Here is a 20,240-nt window from a genome sequence, read left to right on the forward strand (position 1 = left end):
TCAAAAGGCGCTGGCAGACAAGGGACAGACGCCGAGCAAAAGAGAACGGCTCTCGAGCCACAACGGGACGTCTGGCTGGCTGCGCGCCGCTGAAGCTAATGAGATGGCGGCGGGTCCGCCGAGATGCGACCGCTCGAGTTGGCGTCATTTTGCCTCGGCACTTACACGCCCCGCCGTCTCTCTGCATTGCGTGCCGCCGAGTCAAGTTTACTGGGCGGCACGATTTCGGCGTGTGAGAGTAAAGAAGGTCCTTCAGGCACCTGGTTGTTTAGAACACGCAACGCTTGTCTTAGGGCTGCGTCTCGGAGACCCACAGGCAAGGAACGTGTACGCGTCCGTCAGAAACGGCGGTAAACAGGGAAACGAATGCCGACGCCATAAACCTCTGCCTGAATATGTGCGCCGTGAGGCTCGGTCGTCATTCCTTGGTGGAACACTCGGGTCTCTGCAAGTACGTCTGTACTAAAATTTTATTGAAATTAAGATAAACAGGCGAAATTTCCTCACTGTACAGTACAGAGGTGGTTTCTGCGTTGTACTAGAAAACAGTAAATATGCATCGGAAACATCAAAACAGAATGCAAAAGTAATTCGCGGGAAGTGATGCAATACAAACACACACACAAAAAGACCTCATTCATTCTCCGTTCATGCCATATTGGATGGCTACCAGGTCTGCGAACACGTCTTTCAAAGTGACACCTCGCATACGAAGTTCAGCGCCATTATATTTTGCTGGTCCTGATGTTTCGGATTATGGAGGAGGAGGCCGTGCGGTAGACCACCATCGTAGATGTCTGACAAAGGTGTATCTGGATCTCACATGAAGATCGCTTTAGAGCTTCGCAGGGATTGTCCTTTCTTAATTACCTATAAAAGAAAACGGCAACACCTTCGTGGAGACGCCACGCCATCTGGCCGTAACAATTCACGTGAAAGACGCAATTGTGGTGCTATCCCAAATGTCCAAAATTTGCTGACCTCGAAACAATACTTTACGAACTAATTTGTAGCGGTCGCCATAGCCCGTCAATATAACATCTTTAAGACTCATGACACATAGACGAATGATGATGGTCGAGCGATCGATCACCAGATTCGTCGCAATGTGACGTTGTATGTATAGATCGTCGCTTTAGATGAAAAGTGATCGTTCGTTCTCTGCTTAAGTGAACGTGACGAGAGTCAGAAAAAAAAAGACCAGTGAAAATCAAGCGTTTTCGAGATAGCATGCAGACGGCTTGTCGGCATAGGTGGTAGAAATCTCGTCAATTTGATGTAAACGACAAAAGCTGGGGCTTCTGTTTGTGAACTGCTTCTTTTTTACAGCGAAAACTGTATATGACTAACCTTCCGTAGTTTTTTCGGTGTCCTGCAACAGAAACGGACTTACCGATTTCCAAAAAACCCATACGGGTGCAGTGCGGCGGCGCAGATGTCAGAATGCGGAACAGATTAGAATGCTCGCCGTGGACAATAGCATGACGTCAAGGTTATCGCACTATATAAGCAGGAGAGGTATCGGCTCTAAATACAGCTGCGTTATCGATGGGGCGGACGCGTATAGTTCGTACACCTGAAGAACAACATGCGTACGAGGAGCGCCGGAGGGAACAACAACGGCGCCGGCGTGAAACGACCACAGACGAAGGACGTTCCCGCGATGCTGGACAAAAATGACAATCGCGAGCCCGGGCACCTCCGAACGAGCAACGACGCCAGACTCGCTACGCAAAAAATGACAGCCATTCCACTCTGTGAAGAAGGAATGGCAGCGCAAGCGCTTTGCTTTTCGTTTGAGAGCTATGACTGTCGTCAGCTTTCGCTGCCATTCCATATTCACAGAGTGGAATGGTTGTCGTTTTTTTTTTTCATAGTTTAATTGTGAATATTCTAACCTGTTCAATGTGAAAGGGAGCGCGGGTGGCACCTCCAAAAAAGTTATTGTGAATGAGATGATAGATTCGAGGTTCACTCTTCAGTCGTTATCGGTCATGCAACATCTTGCCATCGCCAGTGTGAGCCTGTCAAGTTTTAAAAGCATTTGACACATACCGAAAAGCGTCGCGAAGGCGGTGTCTCGCCTCTCGACGCCAAGCGTACGGAGCTTATTAAAAGACCACGGCCGCTAAATACAGGAGAGTTCGAACACAGGTGTCCTCGACTCCTGTCACAGCCCACGTCGTGTTCAACACTGGGCGATTGCCAGTGCTAGAGCACAGAGAAAGGCCCAAGTGCATGCCTTCGCGTTCGCATGTCCTCCACACATCCTCATGGAAACGCAAAGCGCGTCGGAGGCCCACAACATGGCGGCTATGAGCCCTTCCCAGTGCTGTAATATGTCAGCATTGACAATGGGTGTCAAAGAGAGGCAGGCTGTAATCCTGATCAGTCCCGATAATGTCCCTCATTTACCTTCCTTCCACTTCGCACTCCCAAAGGAGCTTGGACGCGATGCCGCACTCGGACATACCACACTCGGACATACCAAACTCGGACATACCACACTTGGACATACCACACTTGAACACGCCATGAAACTCGTTTCTTTCACACACATCGCCATTGTGGTAACGCCGTCATCAGTGTTGTCATGGATGTCGTCCTCCTCGTAGTTGTTTAGTCATCATTGACGTCATAGTCGTGCACGACGTACAGTATATGTACAAGTGGTTCCCCCTTTCATAGTGTAGTTATGTACAAGATGGTTTCTTAAACTACTGCTCTTCAAGTTCGTGGGCGCCACAGAGTACCTTAGCTTGCTTGGTTGTGTGTTTTCTTGCTAGCTTGCTTGTTTGTTTTATTCGTTTGATTGTTTGATTTATTTGTTTGATTGTTTCTTTCTTCGGTCGTTCGTTCACTTGCTCGCTAACTCGCTCGCTCGCTCGTTCGTTCGTTCGTTCGTTCGTTCGTTCGTTCGTTCGTTCGTTCGTTCGTTCGTTCGTTCGTTCGTTCGTTCGTTCGTTCGTTCGTTCGTTCGTTCGTTCGTTCGTTCGTTCGTTCGTTCGCACGCTCGTTTGTTTGTTTGTTTGTTTGTTTGTTCTCCTATCTGTGACGGCTCCGCTGGTTTGCTCTCAGCAGTTGTTCCATCCAATCAGGTATAATTGGTGCCCGTTTTGAGACTGCGTCAAAAGAATTCTGGCATTAATTCCTCCTTTGCGCAAAGCAAGTAGCAAATGGTAAGCGAGTTGGCGCTGAAGTATGCTTGAAAGAAACAAATGTAGCATCGCTGTCCCTCACTCTCGGACCTTGCCGAGCACTCACTGACACTGGTCACGAGAGCTGCATCGCATCAGACATCCGCTTCGGACATTCACCGCAGGAGGGCGTGATGTCCAGTCGGAGCTGAGCGTCGGCGCGTGCCCGTCACGTTTCTGTTCCCTCTCTTCTGTTTGGCGCAGCGTCGCTTGTGCAGCACGACTGCAAATTCACAGCCTCCTCGGTTATGGTTCAGAGTTTTGTTTCTTTAGTTCGGGATCGGTCCAAAACGATCATTCACGCGTAAATTTCTCGGTGGATTCCGAAGCCCATGCTTGTGAAGTTCTGGCTCTTGGTCGCTTGCCAACTGCCAAAGAGGGCTACGCGCGTAAAGCTAAATGGCGGAAAAAGAACACTATATATATATATATATATATATATATATATATATATATATATATATATATATATATATATATATATGTGTGTGTGTGTGTGTGTGTGTGTGTGTGTGTGTGTGTGTGTGTGTGTGTGTGTGTGTGTGTGTGTGTGTGTGTGTGTGTGTGTGTGTTGTTTCGTACGCACCTGCTGTATCGCAACCATATATATACGGGGTGTTTCAGCGAACACTTTCAAAAATCTCTATACGTTGCCTGTGGCAGATATCACAATTCTAGTTCATTAGCCTGTCCACTCAAAGCGGCGGACAATACTTCCAAAAAATAGAGATCCAAAATGGACTAATCAATAAAAATTCACTAATTAAGTTTCTAACTAACTATATTATGGCCCATATTGCAATTTACAAATTCTAGCCGTGGAGTTCCCAAGGCGCGGATCCACTTGGAACGAATTTTCAGGATGACACCAGTTTCGAGATATAAATTCCCGAACTTTGCGGAGAAATGCATTGGCATCCTAGTTAATTTGTTAACAAACGTCGTTTCATGCACTGAAGCACACAAGTAACTGGAACTCCTCCTCCTTCTCCTCCAGCACCACGTTGCCAGGAGAAAAGGACAGCAGCACCTATGGGCTCTCTTTTTCTTTTCTTTGCCCCTAGTCTGCAGTTGAGCAGTTCGAGCATCTAGGCAGACCTTTAGGCTTCTTCCTGTTTCGCTTCTGCCGTGACCTTCTCACACGGACCTCAGGCACGGACAAGCACCTGTTGCGCTTGCCGCCATCAGGTGACTGCAACCAGTGGCAAAGCCATAAAAAAAAGAACACCAGGAAGACGGAAGGGATGAGTGATTGACCCATTGCGCGCATTGTGTGCACCGAGGGCACCACAATTGGCACGGTATACGACCACGGTAACTGCGAAAGCGCAATTCAGCTCTTGAGAAGTACGCTTCAACTATCCATTCCGTCTCGCGTCACTGCTATGTGTGTCACCTAGGAGCGCTGGACGCCCATGCGGACCAAAAGCCACAGAATGCGTTAGTTTAAGAAGAAAAAGAACGCAAGATTTTAACGTGTCTGCTCTCAAGAGTGTATTCGGCGAAATTGCACTGTCGAATCGATGAATAGTTTAAATGGAATGCCTCTCACACTACTACTCAAATAACGCTCCATCTGTGATATATCGCTTAATGAACTAGGCATGGTTACTTCACGAAATTATAAGCTGTCATGAGCAATGCATTTTCTTTAAAGCGAAGCTTTCTATCCAACTTTGCGTGGACAGCTGTGTGGCCGAGTAAACAGAGGCGATCTCAGAAATGGCGTTATGTAAAAGCTGGGCCAATCCTGGAGGCCACGTAATCATGGGTGGCAACTTGGCGGGCCGATCGTGATACCAATGCACGTTGCGTGTCCTCGCAAGGGTTTTAACGTGTTTTGTTACGCAAGCCTGGAGGCAGTGCAACGTCGCAGCGTCCCCACGCTTGATGGCATGAACTAATGAGGTGAGCGCGAACCAAAATGTATCCGCAACAACACGTCTCAGCAGCGGGATGCTATCGATTGTCGTTGACAATCACACTCCAAAAGTTTCTGCCGTTCTTTTTCTTTTTTCTTTTTGCTCCAGTAATGTGCCTCCAGCTGTGATGCACAGAACTTGAGGAACAGAGCGTGATTACTTCATGAAATGAGGCGCTGTCGCAAGGTGCCCCTCTTTTTTTCAATCAAGGTTCTTTTGTTCGTCCACGTGGTACCGCATGCCGCGCTGACACAAGCAGTCGTACACGTAGCTAGACGCTAAGCATATATATGAATACCCGTACATGCGGTCTCGCCTACATGAGCGAGTGTTTAATGCAAACCGTAGCACAAGCATCGACTCCATCTCGAAGGAGCATGGATCGCTATGTGAATGTATACTGCTCCTTTGTGCCCAATGAAATTTGCATCTGGGGCATGCGCGAGTTGCAAATCGCGTCTAGACAAGGGTTTGCGTCAGCTGCTGTACAAGGCCTGTCGGCTAATAACGACCGGTCGCGGCTTCAAGAAGAGCCACTCGTGGAGTTACACGCCGCCTGCATCGTCATTGACTGTTTCAGACGAGGCGTCAGCGCCGTATTCCGGCGCCTGCATTTTATTGAACGCTCTGAGCCGTAGCGAATGCCACCGATGTGCGCACTGAAGAGTTGCTGTTGTCTACGCGTGTTTTTTTTTTAATCGTGCTGAGTAACATGTATGCGTTATGCCATGTGCGTTTAAAGTGCACTTTTAAATATGTATATTTATAGTAAATTATTCATATTTAGAAAATACACAGAGAGCGAGAAAGAGAAAAAGCAGGATGCTTAGCCACATGCGAGTTTCTGGTTGGCGACCTTGCACGGAGGTAAAGGGAGGTTAGAAAAATAGAAAAAAGAGATCGAAGAAAAATATCCGAGGACACCTAAGCACTTATAATTTGTGAACGCGAAAGCATTAATCTACAACTAAACGTCGCTGAGCTGTCTTTCAGGTTATGAACTCCTCGCGGGCAAGCGGGCTCGTTGAGACGCTTGGCCAACGGTTTAGACAAGTGGGTAGGACACGCGGCTTGAGTGTGGGATCGTGGATTCGAAACTCACTACAGCCAACGTTTTCTTTTCTTTTCTTTCGAATTTATTTTCTGTTTTTAATACATTGATTTCATTTATAGCGATTACTGAGTCGACGTTTGAACGCAGGCGAGTGCTTGCGCGTACAAGGAACGCGCGGATAACACAGGCTTCCGAGAGCGAGGGTGACGTGGCGTCGCGGCGATGCCCTCTCCCCTCTCACTCAACACCTGCCGCGCCAGCGCAGCAGCAAGTGTGCGCTTTCACCCGCTCTGCTGCGTCGTGACGCACCCATGACGTGGCGTCGCAGCCAGTGGGAATCTATAGGTGCCGTTTCGCTGCTAGAGACGCCGGTTTTTTTTTTCGCTCAATGAGCCATTTTGTGCTTTCTCATAAAAAAAAAAAAGAACAGGAAGGTGTTCACAATATGGAAGTACACTCGGCCACAAGATATTGCGGAACACGAAATATGAGACAAAGCTGAATATCTGCGCAGCTTCACAACGCAGTCTAGTATCGGAAATTGCAGCCCCTACCATGTATATGTGAACAACATTGCGATGTTCGGTTTTACTGACTACTGTTACAGGCTGATCGGAAATTGAACGTTTTTTGAGATCCTGTGGTCCGTAAACTTTTGTGGTCACAAGTGACCAACAGCCCACTTTGTGACTTCTGCGAGCATGCAACGAAACAATCGCCCACCTTCTTTGCGAGTGCCCTCGTTCCAACCCGCAAAAAACAGCCCTCTCAGCCACGCTAGACCAACTGGACAAGCGCCCAATAACGGAAACCAACATCCTTGGAAACTGGCCGAGGCGAACACCAGCGCGAGCCGCTGTGAAGGCGCTGCTGCGTTATTTAAAGGACACCGGACTTTGTGACAAATTGTGACTGTACACTGTGGGACGTAGGATGGGACGTTGACACTGTGTAACACTAGGAACGCCTTCGCAGCCTGCGTAACTGTGCCCGCAGAAACAGTTCTGTATTGTGTGTGCGGTTTTTCTTCCTATTCTTTTCCTCACTCTCACCTATCGCATCCCTTTACCCTCCCCCGGTACATTATAGCGAAGCGGAGATAAAATCTGGTTAACTTCCCTGTCTTTACTTTTGCCTTTCTCTCTCTCTCTCTCTCTCTCTCTCTCTGTACATACTGGCCGATGAATTGCAGAAAGCGCAATAATGCTTGCACGGCCTTTTGATGTGATGATTGGTTCCATTGCAATGGCTGTTACTACGTTACTCGAATTCTCTTCTTTTTTAAACGTTTTCTCCTTTTAGTTATTGACAAGAAATTGTAGTTTACGAGCAATCGTGTGTTATTATTTATGCCTATGAATATTGTATATAGTTTGTACAATGCTGCGGCCTATTATCTGCGGGCGCTGCAACCATATCTGATCTTTGTTTTCTTATTTACGGATATGTGTTTTGAAGAATTTCGATATATCAGCGTACCTGTTGTATATTGTAAAGGTATATCTATTCATACGAGTTAATCTGTAGTTTCGTTAAACCATGCTGTCTGGCCGGCGGACAAGCACTATGTGCTTTAATTGGCCAGCAAATCGCAGTTGTATGAATATCTTGCAAGTTCATTTGATTTTGAAATGTAGTTAAACACAGCGGAGAATGAGCATCCCTACTTACAGTACTGCTGGAAGTGACATAGGGTGTGAGTGGTAGTTTGCTTGACGCCAAAATAGCCACAGGGCTGCGGTGTTGGCCGCCTCTGTGCGAAACGCGTGGGCATTTGTGAACGTCATTGTTTAGGAAAGAGCAACGTATTCACTATGGATGAAGAAGTGAGTGCCGGAACGGGTGTGGTCGCCTTCTATTGGATGAACGAAATTCAAAAAGTGCAACAAAACATTGATCTTTACAGGACTATCTACAAAAGGAAGGTATGAACGGGGGGCATATTGCTGTTATTATTATTATTATTATTATTATTATTATTATTATTATTATTATTATTATTATTATTATTATTATTATTATTATTATTATTATTATTATTATTATTATTATTATAGTCCTTGGATGGAGCGTCGAACCACGTCTATGCTGAATGCGTACGCGGCTTTAAGCAAGTATACTAAGCTTAATTTCCAGTCACAGACATGGAGTTAAGCCATGTGAAAGACTGCATCTACTAATCTTCCGAAGGGCAGTGCGCCGTACACGGGAGCACGTAAAAGCTGCCTGCCCGAAAATTAGGTGAGAAGCTGCTGTAGTGTGAACAGCTCACATGGTATACACAGCATCGTTTAGGGATCTCCCTATTCGAGGCTGCCGGCCCTGACTGTGAGAAAATTGGGCTATTTCTTTCGTTTGGTTATCTTCATCTTTTATGGTTTTGTAAACATCAGCAAACAGCAAAGGGGTCTCAGAAAGTTCAGTTTGGTTGAGTGCGAGTCGCGCGTTCACTGCGTACCCATACACCTGACGATATAGTCAATCCGGCATTGTTTTGTATAATGCCAGCTTCTGCGGGCACTTAGAGGCTTCATTTTTTTTTTTGTGTGTGTGTGTGTACTCCGGTGACATTCGAAATCTTTTGTTGCTTGCTCAGAAATATGTTTTCTCACGCTCTGTTTAGTCGGCGACCATCAGGCATCTAAAGCAACTATTGTCACAATCAGTGCCGCTGCCTACATATACGCGTCTAATAGGTGTCAGGGCTTTCTCACTTCTCATAGTGATTCAAGCGCGCATACCGCTATGCCCGAAGTTCAATACAGCACGCGCGTGTCGAAGGAAATCCGTATGCAACTCCTTACTGCACCTGGCCAGCCCGCTCGCTCTCCGACTATGTAGTATAGCTAGGTCCAAGAACACGGCAAGAGCGCACTACGGCAGCCAATCCACCTGCACGCGCGCGCACGCACACAATAATAATAATAATGATATAAATAAAGAAGAAAAAACTCGTCCCATGTTCGTGACTTGTGGGAAGTGCTGTGACATAACAATCGAGACCCGCGTCGCTGCTCAATCTGACGTCTCCATCCTTGGTTGTTTTCTCGGTCCTCCTGCAGTGCCGGCTCCTAGTCGGCGCGCTCCCACGGCACCGGCGGTCGCGGACGAACGTGTCGGCGGCGGCTGCGTGTCCCTTGCTCGTGCTGGCCGCGTGCGCGCTCGCCGTGCGACAGGCGGCGTGCCAACCGAGCCGCTCCATGGGGCCAAAGCTGGTCGACCTGTCATACGTGTTCGACAAGAACACCGCCTACCCGTCCCCGGCGGCAAACTTCTCGCTGGATGTCCGCTACCGAAAGACCAAGCACGGAGTCCGGTAAAGAGTACGCAGGCGCTGGCGACAACGGCGGTGGTGCATATATACAGTGTTTCAACGAATTCATTAACGTTCCTTTTTTTTAATTTACTTGCCCTCTTCCTATCTTCAATTTCAATCTTTCTATCGACTCCTTCCCGAAGAGTAGGCAGGCCTTTATGCCCCTTCCGACCCAGGCAAAACCACGGGATGGTAGGCAAAGAAAGCTTCGCTTTAATAGTAATTGAAACGGTCATTGAAGCAAGTCAGTGCGCGCTACTTATTCCGAGACTCACAGTAGCTTCAAGATATCTGTCGGCAAACTAGGGCCGATATTTTTTTGAAATGTCAATTAATTTTGCCACTGGATAGCGGACGAATATCTCGATGTTATTTTGAATCGCGGGATAAGTAGCAAGCTTTGAACACTGACTTACTTCAATTCCATAGTTGTAAGTGTTCGCAAAAGTGATCACTAAATAGTTAATAAATGAGCTTTCCTATGGTTCAAAAGTTAATTAGGGACTTATCACGCAATTTCACGACGACACAATATTCGCAAACGCCAATAAAAAGAACTTTTTATTTTACTGGGAGAGAGAGAGAGAGAGAAACAAGCTTTAATGATGTGCTGCAGATGTTAGCCTGGCTGTTCGCCTGACATGCTAATCCTGGTTTATCCTACTGCGGTATTTATTTCGTTTGGTTACTTTGATGTTTTATGCCTTTGTAGACATCCGTAAACATCAGAGTCCAAGAAGGTTCAGTTTGGTAGGGTGTGAGATTTGACCTAACAATTTAAACAACTGTGTCTCATTCTCTGGAACACCCGATGTAAGCATACAGAGTGCTAAGAAAACAATATCAGTAATATCACGGTGACATGTATAGCATAGATTTTACTGTCTGTTTTACAACTGTTTGTTTTACTGTCTGTTTCACTGTCTGTTTTACAACGACTGGTCGTTAGTTAATGCTGCGTTTGTCTTAAGAAGCTTCGTTCCTTCCTTCGCTCTGTTCGTTGCCCTTTTAGTGACGCATCCCCATCGCTCACTCTAACACACCTTGCACTGAGTGCAAATGCCGCCTCTGTATGTTATTCAACAGGAAATATTTAGTGTAGCCGCTATTGCATTATCCGCCGCGGTGGCTTCGCGGCTATGGTGTTGTGCTGCTAAGGACGAGGTCGCTGGATCGAATCCCGCCTGCGGCTGCCGCATTTCGATGGGGGCGAAATGCAAGAACGCCTGCGGTCCTGCGCATTGGGGGCATGTTAAACATCCCCTGGTGGCCAGAATTATTCCGGAGTCCCCCACTGCGGCGTGCCTCATAATCGAATCGTGGTTGTGACACGTAACACCCCAAAAATCCAATTCACTAGTTTATTACCAAAGGTTATAATTACGTATGAGTACTGAATCCGGCCTGCGACAAGCCACTAGAAGAGGATAAATGCCTAGACGATGTGCGTATCCCCCGTGCATGCTATCAGTAAAGTCTGAAAGTATATATATATATATATATATATATATATATATATATATATATATATATATATATATATATATATATATATATATATATATATATATAAGAAAAAAAGCAGTTCTGGGTCCGGGTAAATATTCACAGTGAAGTAGACGCGCGTATGAAGCGGTTTATTGACGTTTCGGCCGGGGTCCGACCTTCATCAGAAACATATATCGTCTGTCGTCTATAAACACGTCGTGTATATATATATATATATATATATATATATATATATATATATATATATATATATATATATATCGCCTCGCTGACGTCGTTCTTATGTCGGCTGCTCAGCGCACGTTCATCCGGGCACTTCGGAAGGATATCTCGTACTGAAGACTGAGCTTCCTCGCAAGCGCGAGTTAAGTGCGCGCGCCTATATCACCGAACGCAGGAAAGACGCGTGTGAACCAACTTCCACGAGACGGACGAAGTAGCGTATTTCTGTCGTCCGAGGAAAAGAAAGTCTGCCGAGTGTTCCGGGAGATCGCAGTCTGTAGTGTAGCGAGATGAGACGTTCAGTTTTGGTTTTCTCTTACTTTATTTTTCCCCTGTGACCTTTAAGTCAGCTCCAGTTTAGCGCCCTGTAGGAAGCTCCGCGCTCCTATATTTTCGGAAGACGACGAGACCTGCAAAACGCTTTTCACTTTCCTCAAAAAGATATCTCCTATTTGAAGTCGGAGTAACGCTTCCTATACACTCTCGTCTTCACGCCTAGTTTTCTAGGCCGTATATAATGGGAGATACGGCGTTTGCCAACTTCCGTCTTTATCCGTCCGCACTGCGCTGCGCCGTTTCGAGTCGGTAGAAGCGGTTGCTTATCTCGTTTATTGCCTTGATCGGCATGATGTTATCTTGTGGACTAGTAGCGTTTAAACAAGTTTTTTTTTTTAAAAAAAAGGTCGCTTTCATCGCAATTGTTCTTTCTGTAGTCTGCAGAAGGGAGGGGGGAGGGTGGTCTCTACCGATGTAGAACCTGAAAGAAAAAAAAAGAAAGACTAACGTAGTGTTGAGGAAACTTCCCCGCTGAGACGAAAGTCTGGTAAGAGGGAGGTTCAGTGGGTCACGCTTAGAGGCCAGCACTCCTCGGGCGGACGCGTCGAAAACAGCTGGATACCATCCGTAGAGCTTTTGGAAACTTCGCTTCACCAAACTGCGTATAAGAACTCACGCTGTGCGATCGGGGCTCTTTACGTTCTTTTTTTTTCTTTTCATAGAACAAAAAAAAAAAGTGTGTATATACAATTTTCCTTTCAAACTACCCGGCCGCCCGTGGAAAGTTAAACGCCGGTTTCCTGGAGTCATCGAGCGGAACGGCGTGGTCGTTTCGCAGTCTGAATCCTGCCACGATGCTCCGCGTGCGCATCGAGACCGACGACGCGAGAGCGAAACAAAAGAGAAGGCTTCGGACACTGCTGGAAACGTGCAGCCATGATCTGCGAGAACGAAAAGCGGGAATCAGCTATGCGGCGAGGAGGAAGGGAAAGAGAGGAAGGCACGACGGGGGGAAAGTGTGAAAGCTGGACGAGGTCAAGGCAGTGTCTATAGCTGGGCCAAAAGGAACAACCGCCCATTCTTGTTCTCCGCAACGCCACGGCTTGAAAAGCCAGGGAGGCTTCAACATTTCGAACGCGCGAGTAAGCTCGAAACCACGCACTTCTCCAGCGCGTGTACCGCAGTCATATCGATGCGATGCGCGCGCTCGATGGCGTTTATTAAACGGATCACCGTCATCATATACGTCATCATCGTGAGCACCATTGCCTATAGTGAGCGTTTCTATGTCTCTCGTTTCCCCACCACTACGTTCAATATAGCAGACCATTGGTATGTTGCTCCGAACAACCGACCTCTCTTTCGGTACGTTCCCTGTGCCAGAAATAGGTTCTGACAGAGAGCGATCAACCAAATCGAATAAGCAATTCGGATCACTTGCGTTTGTGTTTTAGATTCTGCAGAGTCATGGCTTGGAAGCGCTTGCTCGCTTTGAGTAGAGCTGCGAGCCTTGAAGGAAAAAAATATGCAACGCAGTATAATCTACCGCATTCCACATCGCAGACTCCGTATACCATGCGGGTGAACTGCTACAAAGTGTTCCTAAACAAAACTATCCGTCACAAAGCGCGCGTCTATAGTTCTGTAGAATGCGCCGCCAAGGCGAGCTCGGCGCCGCCTATTGAAGGTTGCCGCAGTTCTTGTGCAAACCGTGTGAAGCCACTACACTAAACACTTCCCATTCGCGCTGCGCGCCCAGGAGCCACAAGAGAATTTTGTTTAGTCACATCCACGAGTATGCTATACGTTTAGCATCAGCTTGACAAAGAAACCAGATAAGATTGCTTAATTATGTCATCCTTTCATATTAGTAAGGCGATAAGGACGCGTTTTTCTGACGCACTCTGTATAGGTATATAGTTGTAGCACGCGTGAAGCCAATCCTGCAGAGCTGTGGTACGCAACCCTTCAAAAGAGCCTCAAAAGCGGAACACACTTGCGCCACGATCAACGGGCCTTCGTTCAAAGGAAGCCGATAAACGGTGCCACAAAAGCAGCGGCGAACATTAGGGGGCCGCGACACGGCGCATTCCTGGAACCAGGCAATTAACCGCGACCTGCCCGTAGGCGTGAATGAAGCCTGCGGGCACGGTTCTCAAGCCAGGCGTGGTGCAGGTTTACAAGTGAGCAACAAAGGAGCTACGAGCGGTGCACGTTGAAACCCGCAACGACATGGGACGTGAATACACGCTCGAGTTTTCCCTTTCACTTTTATCCCGGGTGAGAAAGGTGCACTGCGTCATATATTGTTGTTCATGCGGCCGTGTCATCCGAATAGGGCCAACAGCATCATCAATTAGATAGCTTGCACTGGAGCACTTAACCGGCCTCGCCACTGAGGCACGCGATCTTCAGGCCAAGGCGCTGGTGGCTTTAGCGTTCAACAATAACCATTGGCGATCGTGCTGCCTCGTGGAGGTGGCAGTGTAGGAATTGTCCATTGTTGCGCTCACCGGCATTCCACGCAGTGCCTGGCTCATATAATTTTTCATTCACTTAATTCGGGAGGCATCAGTCGAAATTTATGCGAGAGCACTTTTATCACCAGTGAGCACTTTTATCACCACATGCATTTCCTGCGCATAGCTTTCATTGTTTAAATTTTTTTAGCCACAGCAATTTTTTTTAGATTGCCTGGGGCAAATATCGCAATTCTAGCCCTTGTTCTACATTACTCCATGAGTGGCCGCTACTTCCACGAGAAAACAATATGCTTAATTGAATAATTGACTTAATTACGATAATTAAATTTTAACTTAGTTACCTTACGGCACATATTTGAATCTACGAATTGTAGTTCGGGAGATTGCAAGGTATTTCGACTTAGAATGAATCCTGAGGATGGCACCGGTTTCGAGATATGCGCCGTCAGGTTTGCGGTAAAAATGTACTGTTGTTCCACTTGCTTTTTTGAGAAAACACTGTTTTATGCATTGAAGTACAAAAGTAACTGGAACGCCAATACATTTCCTCGGACACACAATATAAAATATATATATATATATATATATATTGAACCTGGCGTAATTCTGAGAATTCGTTCCAAGATACATACTCATTAGCTACAATTTGTATAGATTTAAATATGTGCCGTAAGTTAATTAGTCGATAAGTTAATTATCATCATTGGGATAATTATTCAATTAAGCCTTTTGATTTCTTGCACAAGCAATGGCCGCCTCATTGAGTAACTTAGATCAAAGGTTAGAATTGTTCTATCTGCCACAAGGAATATTTAAAAATTTAGCGCAGCTCAAGAAAAGAAAGAAAAACACCCATTATAATATAAATATAAGAAAAGGAATCTATAATAGAAGCAGTCGAGCGGAGGTCTCACTGTGTGTACAAAAAGAAAGCAGTTCATTTCCAATCTAATGGCTGTTCTGCGAGCGTCCAGGTCAGTCAGTGCTTGGTTATAATTTTAGCGCCTAATCGACACTTGAATTCAGTGTACGAGAACGCGAAGAAGGAATGTACCTCTTTATTAATTAATGACTTCAGTTATTAGTGCCAACACGGCGAAAATAGCGCGTAGACAATGGTACTGTCGACGTGACAAAGGATGTGTCTTGTCTCTGTTATTTTCTCCCTTTGAATACTGTTCGCCAGGTTACTTCAGTGCATTTGCCAAAGAGATGGACACGCTTAATGATAGGAAAGGATCGAGATATCGGCCTTAAAGTCTTGTCTCTGGCTTCCTACTCCTCAACTGGGGTAAAGAGTTAGCGAGAGACAGGAAAAGGAAGAGGGAGAGTTTTTTGCCGACAAGAAATAATCCGGTGAAAATAACACAATAACTCATTTTTTTCCCTCATACTTCCGTTTTACGGCGCGAGCGCCTAGGAGGAAAGACGCGATCAATTTTCTTGTATTACCACGCTCCCATTTCTGAAAATGCGGGACTCTCGCACGCATTCACACGTGCACATACGCGCGCGCTCACTAGCGCACGGCTATGTCTGTCCTTGAGGGAGCGAATAACAGTGATTGCACAGCTGACAGGTCACGTAACCCGGGGCGTGTGTTACGGGAGCTCCGAAAGTCGGTGGTAGAAGAGGAGAGGGGGGTGGGTGGGCGGGGGGGGGGGGGTGTAGCGTGCATACTGCTATGGTGGGAATTAAAGGTGGCTCATTCGGCGCAACCTCCGAAGGGCTTTCCCCCAAGGCAAATGCCGCTGCACCTATATCACCGCATTTCGCCGTCTCACTAATTACACGCAGAACTGCAAGGGCTACAGCTGTGTCTCGTTTAATAAAAAGGATAGCGTACAGTAGCTTGGCCGTGTGCTTAGTCATGGACGGCGTGCCTTTCTGCCTATGTTGCCGCTACGAAGAAAAAGTTTAGCGCTATTGGTTTTCTGATCTTTGGTTTGAGAAAATGGTCGACAGCTTTACGTGACGTATACGGCATGGTAAAGCTTGCGTGACGATAGACGCATAGACACACCCCGTCAGGCTCTCAGGAGTTGCAGCGGTGCACCGAACTAGAGCACAAGGCGCTCAGCGCAACAAGTAGAGGAGAAAGCTGTCCTGTGATGGGGGGGGGGGGGGGGGTCTAAACGAGAAAAACAGCCTGGAGGTCAGAACGCATAGCACGTTCGTAATTGCACTCGTGACCTTTTGTCTTGAGGCAGTAGCAGACGACGCATGATGTGGGCTGGAAACAAAGCACATGAATATGGGACGCCTTAGACATCTCTGCGCAAAAGTTGTGCACATGCTTCTGGTTGACTTCCCCGTATTAATTTTACTTCAAGTGCATTAAACTAATGTCCGCGCGGGCTTCGAATGAGTAGTGAAATGAACGTGGTCGCAGCTAGGACATTTCCGGGCAGCTTTCAACTTTCACTTCTTTTCATGTTCTGTCTGCACCGGCATAAGGGAAAATAATTTAGGGGGATCCCTGCCAGATGTCTTTAAGGCAACATTTTCATTAATTATTATATGACGAAAAATAAAGGGAAGAGATTTAGACACCTATAATGGTGACAGAGTCTCCTATTCACGTGTTAGCAGTAATGGTTAATGAAGTTATTTAATAGAGGCGACGTAAAAGAAAAGCAATACATTGATCCATAAGTACAGGACATGAAGCGGAAAAAGCAATAATGTTATACGAAGATGTCACTGTATAAAAAAAAATACGAAAGCTCTAGAATAAATTGACTGCCTAGAAAGAAAAAAGAAGGAAAGGAACCAGCTTGAAGCCAACGAAAGCTAGAAATGAATTGACCAAAGCGATTTGCTATATGCATGATTAACTGTTTTTCACTGCTGAATAGGTTTGGACTGCTTTCTCAATACTGGATGCCTCAGTTAGTGTGACAACGCGCGATGATATTGGATTGTGTCCATTGATGGATAACACCTAGGGCGCGTTCCACAGCTCTAAGTACGTAATAGCTCAATTCACAGCATTAGAAGTCCCTAAGTGCGACTAGGACTAACGCATATTAAACAGTCGGCAACACGCAGGCCGCGCGAGCAGTTATCGCACTTGAGGTTGTTGACAGCGTAGAGTGTTTGCCCATTACCGTAACACAATCTGCGTGTGCTACTTTTCATCCAAGCACCTCAAAAGGGGGGAAAACGCAGCGGCAACAAAAGGACATAAAGGAAAAAGTAACGCCATTATCTCGCAGAAGCTGGTCCTCCATGCGCGCTGTATCGGAACTGAACTTCTTTGGCAGAAACGTGCACCCGCACTTTGCCTTTGTTTTTAATTTTACGTTCTTCTTTCTTCTCGCCTTTCCTTCAGGTACCAGGAGGAAAACTTGTGCTCATCGACGCAAGGTGGCACGCACGTGATCGCGCCCCGGCATCTGCTCAAGGGCCGCTGGTCCGTGACCGACCTGCCGCTCAACCGGCTCGTGGTGCCCGGCGCGGTCATCGACATCGCCATTCACGTTTTGCGCAGCCGCGATTACCGGCTGCGCATAACGGACGTCATGCGCTGGGAGGACATCCACGGACGGCTTCCTCAGGGATGCGTGCTCTTCGTGCGCACGGGCTGGTCCCGGTACTGGCCCTCCTGGTACAAGTACCACGGACACCCGGCGGCGGCTGGCAACGGGACGTTGTCCTACCTGCCGTTCGACACGAGGCCGCACCACCCGGGCGTCCACCCGGACACGGCCACGTGGCTAGTGTCCAAGCGGAAAGTGTACGGCGTGGGCATCGACGCCCCGTCCCTGGACTACGGTCCCTCCAAGGATCTCGGAGCGCAGCACATCTTGCTCGCGGCCAACATCTACGGGCTCGTGAATGTGGCCAACCTCCAGGAACTGCCGTCCGTCGGGTCGACGCTGTTCGTCTTTCCCATGAAGATACGAGGAGCCGGAGCCGCTCCCGTTCGAATATTAGCCGTGGTACCTTGAATCTTAAGCGGGTGTGTGACATTTCTTTCAGCCAGTTGCGGCGCTAAAATGCACTTGAGGCCAAAACGAAGTGGCAAGCCTGGAGTGTCAAGGCCTGCCACGATTGCCCGCGTTAATTTTCCAGAATCGGTGTGGTCGCGTCCGCACGCCGTTGCAAGCTTTCCATTCGCAACACTCGGCGAAGCCTTCAAATGGAGGAGATAAAATATGGTAGCGTTTTCATAGTAAGACTGGCACGTGCTTTAGGCGCATGAGACAACTAGCCCCAATTTCATCATTATGGACTTGTTGGTACGGAACTGTTCTGTATGAGTCAAACCACCCAGCACTGGCTCGCATAGAGCTAGGCGTTGTGAGCCAACCTACATAGCGTTGCCTTATATAAAGCTGGAATTTAAAAACATTAAGATTACCAGCTGGGCATTTTCTCAAAACCCCATTGTTTACGGTAGGTTATACACCTTTTCTTCGGTCTTTTTGTTTTAAGGCGTGGAAATATTTCAGTAACACTGCACGTATTGTGCTCTGAAAGAAAGAAACGCACTGCGCAGGTGTTTTATGGTGTCTGTGTAAAACGAAGGTGACGCTGTAAACGATTATTTTGGCGACCGAAATTTTTTAATGCTACAGTATGATCCGCTAAAAGAAAGTAGCTTGGCTCGCTCATAACATTTTGGCGCAACGCTTTCGAATTCCCTTTCATCCTCAGTTGTGACTTGTTCTTGCTTCTGAATGTACTCCAATGTTTGCCTTCGATGAAGTCACGTAAAGTGAGAAGCTTCCTACCATTAACTAGGCTTTATATTGGCCTGCGATTTGCCATAGCTGTGACCACGTGGTGAGTTACATCGCTTGTACTATATACCATGCATTTTCCTGGAAAGTATGGCCACCACTTACGGTGCCGAGGTTTGATGTTCATGCGACGAAAACGACATCATCGGGTGTCTTTCAAGTGTATGCGTTTTTAGTAGTGCAAGCCACCTAATTCAAAGGACGGCACAGAAGCCTGACGCATCTAATGACAACCATATTGAACATATTTCTAATTATGTTTTGTCCGAAGTCATATTATTTCGCTATTTATTTCACTCAAAAGCAACAAGCAGTTCATTTCAAGAGACTACTTCACCGGAAATTGCTCGCCCAACATTACAATGAAAATCTCGCTATCAGGCTTGTGCTTTCAGGTGTAGCCCACGTAAAATACTGCAAATGTGATCGTTTTGACCACTAAAAACAAGACTGCATCTCTATTCACATACATTTTTTTTTATCTCACGCCATTTGCATTTTTTTCTCAGGAATTTATCACGAGTTTGGCGCTGAGGTATAGCGATCACAGTGGTTAACCTGAAAATAGTGCAGTAACTTCCCGATGACATATGCCACTCCACACTCGCACCATAAATGATCTTAACATTTGAAAGGAATTCCTGTGGGCCAAGTTGCTACATACTTGACATTACAAGAAAGCACGAAAACACAGATACATGACAAAAAAAAATGAAACGGACGGACAAGCGACAAGGCGTTGGTTTGTTTCTTTATTTTCGTAATGTGGTGCGTGTTTTCGCACTTTCTAACTATGTCTTATACTATTACAGTTGCTGTGTGCGATGTTGCTGGTAATGTCACGCACAGTGGTTTATACGTGACTGCACATGTGTTCACGTCCTAAATGCAGCATCAGGTTATTTGCGAAGCAAACACAATTCAACTGTTCTGTGCTTCGGTTGTTTGTAAATAAAGGCCAATTCTCATTAAGCGCTTCTGCTGACGACTCTTCCCTTTCACGATAGATGTTTCACAGTCGACAACTAAACGTCGCAGTGTTATTACAGGCAAGTCATCTAGGTAAATGAGTGGCAAAAGATTACTGAGCATTGTTCTACCGCCAAAGATTACGGCAAAATAAAGCTAAAACTTAATTAATCAAAAACAGTATCCCAGCGTAAGAATGGGACAGTGCACAGAGACTTCTCTGCGCTCGACATCAACCATCATGAGAGCCGTGAGTTTGTGAACAGTAATTGCACTTGTACTTTTACAGCATTAACTGATGGTCCTATATTTAACTCTGTTACTCTACTTCCCTATGATATAGTATACGCTTAGAGTCCCAAAGAGTTACTGCTCCCTGCGTTGGTGCCTAAGCAACGGTGAACCTACTCGGTCGCGAGAATGAACATGCTCCTTCGAACATTGCGAGTATCCTCAACAAGCAGTCGCTGCCACAAATGTAGTTGCCAGCACTTATTGTTCTAAAAGCAGCGCACTTGTGGACACAAAACCAGACAAACCCGAG

The 20,240-nt window shown here is 46.6% G+C and overlaps 1 protein-coding gene across 1 annotated transcript in view; it reads left to right on the plus strand.

Annotated features, from left to right (window-relative positions):
• The window catches only part of LOC142582494 (isatin hydrolase-like), a 69,108-nt gene extending 49,281 nt beyond the window's left edge, over positions 1–19,827 (plus strand). The window contains exons 2-3 of the mRNA XM_075692282.1: positions 9,236–9,489; positions 17,314–19,827. Of these exons, the coding sequence (XP_075548397.1) occupies positions 9,374–9,489; positions 17,314–17,932 (735 nt within the window). The 5' untranslated portion in view covers positions 9,236–9,373 and the 3' untranslated portion in view covers positions 17,933–19,827. The remainder of the gene's footprint in view (positions 1–9,235; positions 9,490–17,313) is intronic.
• The last annotated feature ends 413 nt before the right edge of the window (positions 19,828–20,240 follow it).

The sequence above is a fragment of the Dermacentor variabilis genome, chromosome 5, assembly GCF_050947875.1.
Source record: "Dermacentor variabilis isolate Ectoservices chromosome 5, ASM5094787v1, whole genome shotgun sequence".
Lineage (NCBI taxonomy): Eukaryota > Metazoa > Arthropoda > Arachnida > Ixodida > Ixodidae > Dermacentor > Dermacentor variabilis.